General features: G+C 42.7%; 1 protein-coding gene across 2 annotated transcripts in view; it reads right to left on the reverse strand.

Annotated features, from left to right (window-relative positions):
- tbc1d32 (TBC1 domain family, member 32) overlaps positions 1-10,000 on the reverse strand; it is a 92,148-nt gene that overhangs the window by 72,035 nt on the left and 10,113 nt on the right. For both annotated transcript variants that reach the window (XM_063223081.1, XM_063223080.1), the window contains exons 8-13: positions 9,803-9,906; positions 9,143-9,204; positions 8,335-8,485; positions 7,072-7,131; positions 5,268-5,370; positions 1,388-1,525 (exon numbers count right to left, since the gene is read on the reverse strand). In XM_063223081.1, the coding sequence (XP_063079151.1) occupies positions 1,388-1,525; positions 5,268-5,370; positions 7,072-7,131; positions 8,335-8,485; positions 9,143-9,204; positions 9,803-9,906 (618 nt within the window). The remainder of the gene's footprint in view (positions 1-1,387; positions 1,526-5,267; positions 5,371-7,071; positions 7,132-8,334; positions 8,486-9,142; positions 9,205-9,802; positions 9,907-10,000) is intronic.

Consider the following 10,000-nt stretch of genomic DNA (forward strand, 5'->3'; position numbering starts at 1 on the left):
TCATGCCCCCCTAACTTTGTTATACCTTTCTGTGGCTACTCTGCATTTCTCTAGTTAGTACAGTACGTCATTGGAACTGTATGTATACACCATAGCTAGTTTAGGTTTTATTTTGTAAATTGCTTTGGATAAATGTACAAGCTAAGTGAAATCAGAGTGCTAGACTCACATCACGTGTTTTGTTCTTGTGTTTTGGATTGCTGTTACTTATTAACTGCTCTTGCTGCCCTACAAGACCAAAAGGCAGTAATTACTTGTTATGGGAAATTAATTGCCCATCCCAAGGAGACTATGCTTTATTTTATGTTTCTGACATTGGTTAATTGGTTGGTTGTTTTTTGTTTGTTTGAATGTTCACTGATTTAGCCCACTGTACAGTATGGTACTGTCCAATTGAGGGTTCTGGATGGGTTTGCAGAAGGTTTGAAGTATTTCAAAATAAGTTGAAATATAACAAAATGATTGGATCCTGCATTATTGGGTAAAGTGAAGGCCATGACTTTGGGTGTGGTGGAGGCATGAAGGAAGAAGGAAATAACTTCAAACCTCGGGAACCTTGATATAAGTACAATGTCACATAAAAGCTAATGATTCTTCTGAAATGGGCTGGTTTTATTATGAGCATGAGTACGAGTGCAATTTGTTTTTGCGAATGCCATTGAAAGGGGATAAAAGCCAGAAGAATGTCAACAAGAGCTGTATCAGTTACCAATCACTTCAAATGTTACCAGATAAAGCCATCAAAATGCAGACTGTATTCTTTGACTCTGGACCATATCCAAACCCATTTCATCATTACACAAGAGCCAGCTGAGAAAGGTTATCGGCCTGTGTGATGCTGCGGGTAATGGCAATATGCTTTTTTTGCTTGGGATTTAAATGGAGCACACACATCAGATCAGCTCGGTCTTTAAAAATTAAAAATGCAGTGGATCTACTTCACACATGCAGAAGATCCACTTTTGCATGTATAAAAAGGGTAATTTCCCCAGTCATAATGATGGTGGTGGTTAAGTAATTGTGAGAAGGGTAATGTTTAAGAATAAGCAACGTGAATTCTGGAAATAAATGACTAATAGTATTACATACTTTACCTTTAAAAATAGACTTAAAAATTAGTCCATCTTATTTAATGTGGGTGTATTTGGTAATAATATTTCAGTGGTATTTTGATTGTGATTGGGCCAAATACTATTCTATTTTTTGTTTGTTTTTACAGATTTTTGTAATGGCTTTTACACAGTTTTGCATCTGAATGCTTCAAACTTTAATTTGACAGACTGTGCTCATTTGACTGTTTACCATTGCGTAAGTCAAATTGAATACGATGAAAATGAGATGCATTTAGAGAGATCATTTTTCTTCCTTTTTCTCTACTGTGGCCCACCTCGACGGTTGTGGAGTCGGATAGGGAAGAGCTTCCTGCCGTTGGTGTACATGAGAAGCCTCCCGAGAACACACAGCGAGTGCACAAAGTACACGTAGTCCAGCTCCCTCCCAGTGTACACCATCCTCTGAATAGGGCCTGTGCAGACGACAACAACACACAACAAAAGCACTGGTAAATGGTGGGTCAGGTAAAGGCTGAAAAGACTATGCTGAATCAACCTAAGTGCCACTGTGGCACTGGTTGAACCATTCCTGACTTTTGCCCTTTCGGGGTCAACTGTTTGGTGTGTGTGTGTGTGTGTGTGTGTGTGTGTGTGTGTGTGTGTGTGTGTGTGTGTGTGAGAGAGAGAGAGAGAGAGAGAGAGAGAGAGAAGAGAGAGAGAGAGAGAGAGAGAGAGAAGAGAGAGAGAGAGAGAGAGAGAGAGAGTTTTAGCAACTTGACTGTCGACGTGCATGAGGCTAATGTGCACCTGCTGCCTTTCAACATTTCTGGATTTCTTTGAAGAAGGGCGATGTGTCAAGAAGGGCGATGTGTCAAGCATTTATCAACGCTAGGGAGGACAAATTCACAGACCGTGTCAGAGAGACGTGTTTGCTCTGACAGCAGGGTGGGGGAGTTTATCCTGGCCCGCCTCAGTGATCCCAATTGATACATCTCATAAAGGAACAGCTTGGAGTTCATACATCATGCTGAAGGCTCCAGCTGTCCGACAAGGAAGGGCATCTCTTTCTGCAGTGTATGCTTTTTTTTTTTGGACCCACCTCCAGAGAGCACACACGCTGTCCTGCCCAAATACAGCAACAGTGTGCCAGGAGATAAACCCTTTCTCTCACAGTGAGAGAAAGTGAGCGAAAAAAATCGCCTAGGCCTATGGCTTCTGGTGAGAAAAACTAGCTTCCGCGGAGACTTTTTCATTTCGTACACCATTGGTGTGACTGAATGTTGTTTTCCTTACATTCCTAAAAGAGTCAGATATAGTATTGTAACATACAGTATATACAGTACATAATTAGGAAATACTTTTCCATGCCCTCTTTACACACATAACCACAGGCTGGGTCCATTAGAAATCAGCAGTGAAAATCTTAAGCCAGGCCCAAACTATGCAACTCCCAATTTTGTGTTTGATTTTGATGTCGGGTTGCGGCACACATATCAAGAAAATCGCAACTGCCAATCTTATCACCGATCGCAAACACAGAGTCGAGACAATGCGCGATGTTCTATTTCGAGTCGCAAATATTAAACAGTGTTTGATATCTACGATTTGTGATCGGCAACTCTTTGAGCTGGCAAAATTCTATCTTAGAACGTTGCACACCACGAGTACATCTTGCCTGACAATCATTTGAGAGGGTCCTGGGGGGTAACGTTCCAAGGATTGTCATGAGGGCTGATAGTCGTGTAGTTTGAGCCTGGCTTTAGTCAGTCTATCCATGACAAAAGGAATGTCCGTGTCTACCGGTAAGTAAAGAAAACAGAATGATAAGATCTTCCTGGACTTCACCCAACTGATGAATATTTAAGGGATTTTATAAGGAAGGGGCCTTAATATCACCTGACAATCCCCATCTAAAACAACAGGAAGGGTTACTATTTGCTCAGCGTTGACAGTAATTCAATTACGTACACCTACACCTTGCCAAATCTCCAATGGAAACACTTTAAGACTTTAAGGTTATTGATTCCGCCATGACACACTGACATTCAGGGAAAGAAAGGGAGAGAGAGAGAAAGTGTGAAAGAGACACATAAAGACACAGAGAGACAGAGAGACAGAGAGAGAGAGAGAGAGAGAGAGAGAGAGAGAGAGAGAGAGAGAGAGAGAGAGAGCAAACACACTCAGTCCTTGAGACTTGAATCCTTTCATTTCTGTCCCCTCTCCGATCCAACTACCTGCAGTACAATCGCTACTTGGATGAAACCACCCGTCTTCTCTCTGAACTTGACTGACATCAGAGGACAGAGAAGAGGGTTGAGTAGGTTGGAAAGATGAAGGGAAGGAAGAGTGAGGAAAGAGGAGAGATGAGACAGGTGGGAGGAGGGGGGCACTTTGAGGAGAGAGGAGAGATGAGACAGGTGGGAGGAGGGGGGCACTTTGGCAAGATGAGAGAGGAGAGAAGTAGCTGGAAAGTAACTCAAGAGTAGAGAGAAACAGACAGCAGGAGGTCTGATGAATTCATGCCATGGACAAGGCTGATGGGATGATATACTGTAACTTTTGCATCAGCAGAGAGAGAGAGAGAGAGAGAGAGAGAGAGAGAGAGAGAGAGAGAGAGAGAGAGAGAGAGAGAGAGAGAGAGAGAGAGAGAGAGTGAGTGAGAGAGAGAGAGAGAAGGACAGAGTGGGAGGGGTGGAGTGAAGGAAGGACAGAATTAGAGAGAGGAAAGAAGGGATGGAGACAGATGTAAGGAGCAACACATGGAGCGAGAGAGAGAGAGAGAGAGAGAGAGAGAGAGAGAGAGAGAGAGAGAGAGAGAGAGAGAGAGAGATTGCATTTGTATGATTTATGACTGGTGTTTATGCGTAGGTGTAAAAAGGGTTGCGAAGTAGATAATGAAAGAATAGGAAAATAGAGGAGAAATACAGGGTATGCAAAGTATGAGGAGTATGTGTGTGTGTGTGGGGGGGATTAATGTACGTATGTGTAGTGTGTGCATGTGTGTATTCCGTATGCTAGTGTGCGTATTATGTACAGGTGCATGTGTGTATGTGTTGACATGTACTCTATGTGTGAGTCTGTGTGTGTGCTGCAGTTATGCCACAGAGAGCTCTCCAGGGATTCAGACGGTGTAGGCAGGCAGCACAGCTGTGGAAAAACCTATTACTCACTAACTGCAGAACATGGTTGGAGGGCGAGAGGGAAGAATGATTTTCTCAATTCTCTCTCTAAATACTGTGAATCAGAGGACATCCTTTGTACCCCTGCATTTCTGCCAATGGATGGTCTCAGCAGAAATGCAGTGAGAGAGAGAGAGGGAGAGAGAGAGAGAGAGAGAGAGAGAGAGAGAGAGAGAGAGAGAGAGAGAGAGAGAGAGAGAGAGAGAGAGAGAGAGAGAGAGAGAGAGTAAACTGAGTAAACCCTGCTCAGTAAACACTTGGACATCCATCTCATTATATTAATGATAAAAAATATGACTGCTGCCCTATGCCGCCTGGCCACATTTACGTACTTAATTTGGGTGTATATGATCCAAGAGGTGTCTACATCAGCATGCATTGCTCATCTGAAATTCTTTCAGTAAAATACATTGCCTTTCTAAACAATTTGTGATATTTAATGTGAAAGTGTGTAAAAGTGAAATTGCTTGGGAGTGGTTTTAATTATTGGATCTCATTAATATTGTGAGCTGTGGTTTCAATAATGGGTTGGGATATGGTAAGCACTTGCCATGCCATCTGCTACAGGCTACTGTTTGAAAATGTGTGGATACCCTCAATGAGCATGTCATACACTGAAGTGGCTCAGAGCCCATTCTGGGGTTCCTCTTTTTCATATGACTCTGAGGCTTCACCTCCTAACGTGACAACATTGCAGCACTGACTAGCTTTCTGATTGAGTCTGTGGGATGTCTCGTTCATTTAGTTCGTCCAATCGTTTTGAAGCTCTCGTGGATTTCATTTTGTACCTTAAAAATGTCCCACATTTCATCCAAGACTGTAATTCAGTTCTGGGCATCTTCAAAAAGAACAAAAGAACTCGAGTTGTTGACAAGTTGACTCTTCTTACTTTTCCAATATAATGTGTGATACACCTAATGACGTTTTGTACATTTCTTTCACAGACAAATATCTGAAAGCAGTGAAATGAGTTTGTGTTTGTGTGCTGTTTGTTGTGTTCATGTGTTTGTGTGTTGGCGGTGACATTGGGTCGTACTAATCTGTTGATGCTCCATCGCATAGCTGAGGTCGGTGGTGTCATCCCCAGCTGGCTCAGACTTCTCACAGTAGTGGACACACTGCTGCACTGCGGCTATGATCTGTAAAGGAAGAAGGGAGGGGAGAGAGAAAGAGAGAGAGAGAGAGAGAGAGAGAGAGAGAGAGAGAGAGAGAGAGAGAGAGAGAGAGAGAGAGAGCAAGGGAGAGTAAGGCAGAGGGATAGATAACCCTTTAACTTCACAAACCCGCTGTAGGCCAAAGTGCATGTAGCTTTTGTTTGTTTTTGAATTTCATCTATAAACAATGCTTGGGGTACAGAGCTTGAAAACCGCATGGTGACACAGATGTCAGAATGAAATAGCTTTAATTGAAACGTTTGGAAACCATTCCAAATGAAAGATTTATGCCTCTGACATATGCATTATTTTTGTTTGGACCGATTTCACTTTTCACTGTTGATTTCACTCATCACTCTCGTACAAATTAACAAATAAATGAAACAGAACACTAAAACTCCATGATTTTTCCCCAATTTATTTTTTTCTACAGTTAGTTGCCAGGTTACATAATGGGCCAAAACATTGTTCAAAAGCAGATGAGGTCAGACTCCAATACTCAATCAGATATTGGAGTTGATGATGCATTGCATCTGTGCCAATCTCAGTAAAACAATAGAAACCGACCTGCCGTCTAGTTCACTGCGTTATCCCCACTTGACCTCTCTGTCCGTGAGGGTTAATGGCTCCAAGACGTGAGATGGAAATTGAGTAATTAAGAAAGGGTGTGTTCCCAGGTTAAAGATAAGTGGCTTAGATGTGCCATAGCCGATGAAAGAATTCAGCAGGTTTGATGACGCTTGGAAGACGCCCAGGAACAGCTTGTTCTGATTATGGCAAAGGGAGTCACTTCCCTTCACTGTTCAATGGGGACATCCACAATATGGTTCTCGAGTTGTGAATCTTGTTCTGGTCAGTTGCCAAATGGCACAAAAGAACCTTGCTGATGTTCACAACACATCAGATTAGTACGTTTTTTGTTTCAACTCCGTTTACCATATTTAGCACTTTGTATGTAATTGTTGGCATTAACTCTAACTCTACATGGTATATTGTGTGAGTAAGTGCTTGTGTTTATGTTATATGTTGGCGTGTGCATGTATGAGAGTTTGTGTGTGTATGTTAAGAGTAGGCTTATGTGTTTATGAAGGTACTTGTGTATGAATGCGTATTGCACTTGATGTCCTTGTGTTTGTCCTTGTGAACTCTATTGTACAGTAGATATTTTTGTTTTCATGTTGGCTATAAACTTCTTTGATGGTGGCGGAAACAAATTTCCCCTTGGGGACAATAAAGGCAATCTAATCTCATCTCGTGTTTTCATTTTTCAAGTGTTAGACAGGCAAAAAGTATGACCATGACCAAATGAACAAAGGTCAATGAAAGGTTTCTTATCAATAAGTCAGTTTGGATGGTGGATCAATGTACTCAACCTTACCATCTCATTAACTTCAACATAAACATGAACTTATTGCAAATTATGAACGACACATCTCAGAGGCAAATTCAACATAGGGCTGTGACCGTAAAATGAGCGACAAAGATGAACTGCACCACGACTGAGGATAAAACATCAACCGGCAAAACAGCTGTCAAGCCATTTGACCAAACATGGACGTAAACAATATGAGTGCGCCCTTATTGTGCTGAGGCAAGCGAAACCCAATGTGAGCTCATTATCTCTCTCTCTCTCACACACTCACACACACACACAGCGCTCAGCGTAGCCTCACACTTGTGACTCACCACCGACTTGTACTTCCTCTCCAGAAGTCTGAGGACAACAGTTCTGCTGTAGTAGCCATGCTGAAAGACAAGGAGAGCGGAGGTCATTTCTTTCAACTAATCCACTAATGATCTCCACCACATACAACATACCACTTCCTTAGAAACACACCCTGTGTGAATCTGATGGTTCAGATAAGTGTGTGTGTGTGTGTGTGTGTGTGTGTGTGTGTGTGTGTGTGTGTGTGTGTGTGTGTGTGTGTGTGTGTGTGTGTGTGTGTGTGTGTGTGTGTGTGTGTGTGTGTGTGTGTGTGTGTGTGTGTGTCTGTCTGTGTCTGTGTCTGTGTCTGTGTGTGTGTGTGTGTGTGTGAGAGAGAGAGAGAGAGAGACTGTGACTGTGACTGTGTGTGTTCATGTGTTATGACTACCTCTCCTCCTCTGCTCTGGACTCGCTGTTTCTCTGTGAACGTGTGTGAATGTGTGACAACACGTGTGTGTGTGTGTGTGTGTGTGTGTGTGTGTGTGTGTGTGTGTGTGTGTGTGTGTGTGTGTGTGTGTGTGTGTGTGTGTGTGTGTGTGTGTGTGTGTGTGTGTGTGTGTGTGTGTGTGTGTGTGTGTGTGTGTACAAGTTGTGGGGGATTTTTTTTTTTGATGATGATGATGATGACATTTTGCACTAGTGTTCTTAACACCTTATGGGGTGAATAGGACACTGTAAACATGTTTTTAATCGTTCTAAAATTGAGGAAATGTTCTTGTATGTTTTTAGGACTGTCAAGTTTGCAGGAAATTCAGAGCTTGCCTGGTTCTTCACACCTTTCAGTGTGGTGGAAAATTAAAAGAATAAGTTGTTAGATGGCTGGATTAGTGGGAGCATGGATAAATTGATGACGTGAATGAATGAATGAATGAATGAATGAATGAATGAATGAATGAATGAATGAATGAATGAATGATGGTCAGACAGACGGACGCATGGATGGATGGATGTATGAATGAACAGAATGCCTATATACTGTATATACGGTACATGCCTAGCATGTACTACACCAGTGATGCTCAAACTGTGGTACACGTACCACTGGTGGTACTTGAGACATCTCTGGTGGTACTTGGAATGCCATTATGGACCTCTCCTGTATTGATTGGCAAAAATATGGAAGGCCTCTACTGCGATATTCTAATGTTGGTTATCAAGGTGGTACTCGGAAAGCACAATATTTTCTCAGGGGGTACTTCACAGAAAAAGTTTGAGAACCACTGCACTACACCACATAAACTCACCATCCACTTCTTGAACCAGGTAGCCTTGGTGTCCAGGAGGGAGAGGAGGTGGAGTGGCCCCAGGGTCCTGTCGGCCCCGTGGGGCTCCACACCGGGCACGGAGCACAGAGACAGCAGAGACAGCGTGCTCTCAACGATCTCCTCCATGTACCTGCAGCACACAACAACAACCAACAAAATATTCATCACATACAGTGATGTGGGAACAACATGGACGTTCTTCAATTCAGTGCGAGAGAGTGGTCTAAACACTGAATGCAAGCTCCAAAAAATAATTCATCGTTTAACAAGATTCCAATAGTGGATCGAAACATTGTCGTCTGTTAGACCATTAAGTATTTTTTTTGGAGTTTACCACCCGTTACCCCCTATTTACTACTATTGTCTAGCAGCACCTGGATTACTTCTGTTGTGGATGTGCACAACCTAACTAAGTCAAACTTGGTGTGCCTTTTTACATTTCTGAACAGACATTGAGAACTGAGGAGGGTGGGGCAAGCATGACATCCTTGCCGCTTCTAACAGAATGTGCCAATAAATGCTATTAATTAGCACCAGTTGACAGTTGGGTGGAGTAGTACTGTATCCAGGGCCGCTGACACCTTTGGCCAGGCCCGGGACAAAGTCATCTGAAAAGGCCCCCTACTCAATACATACAATGCCCCCCCTGTCGGCTTCCCTGACTGTATCTATTAGGCCACGCTCTAAAAGTTACACATTCTTGCAGCTATTCTGCACAGGGTCAAAGGTCAAAGCTGTGGTGGTTTATGGTAAAGGAACGCTAAGGACAAGAAGTAGGACCTCTTACTTCTCTGGGTGTCGTATCCAGAATGAGGTGACTTCTTTCTGGAAGTCGTTCAGTAAACGCATCTGTTATGACAGAAGAATAATACAGTTGAGGTGAGGAGGTTCCATCCAAGGCTGCGCTGAAGGGTTAAGTTGTGTGTAACAGACAGAGATCAAATTTAGTTTAAAAAATGTTGAAGTATGAAGCCTTTGAATATCTGACATAATGCATTACCATCTATCCCAGGGGTTCCCAAACTTTACCATGACAAGGCCCGCCTAACATGAGCTGTGCCACACTATTTTTTTCTGTGCACCCGATTTCACAACTCGATAAAGTTGGTGCATTCCTAAAGCCATTCAAGTACTACAGAAAGATTTATACATAAACATTGTAAAGAAGAAAATGATCCCCCACTGGGATAGTTTAGCTTTTTTTTGCTTACTTAAGTTTTTCAGTTTATTAAACTATTCATCTTATTTTGCTATATTTTCCCCCGGCATCCCCTTGCGGTCCCCCAGGGGTCCCCAGCCCCAACATTGAAAATCACAGATCTATCCTATGTTCACTGAATACTTTTGTGCATTGAGTTGTTTGATGCTGTTTTTTTGTAATGACAATAAATTAGTTACAAAAAACAAGTACTTATGTAATTATCTGTGACAAAAAAAAGTCAGCTACCTGCTTGAGGAGGCGTGCCATATCCTGACGGCTGGCGTCCAGGCCATCCGAAGCAGCCGGGAAGCTCACTTTGCGATACAGGAAGTCATTCTCCAAACTTTTAGCTACTCAGCCCACACACACACACACACACAGACACACACACACACACACACACACACACACATACACAGACACACACAGACACACAGACAGACA

This window comes from Engraulis encrasicolus, chromosome 18, assembly GCF_034702125.1.
Source record: "Engraulis encrasicolus isolate BLACKSEA-1 chromosome 18, IST_EnEncr_1.0, whole genome shotgun sequence".
NCBI lineage: Eukaryota > Metazoa > Chordata > Actinopteri > Clupeiformes > Engraulidae > Engraulis > Engraulis encrasicolus.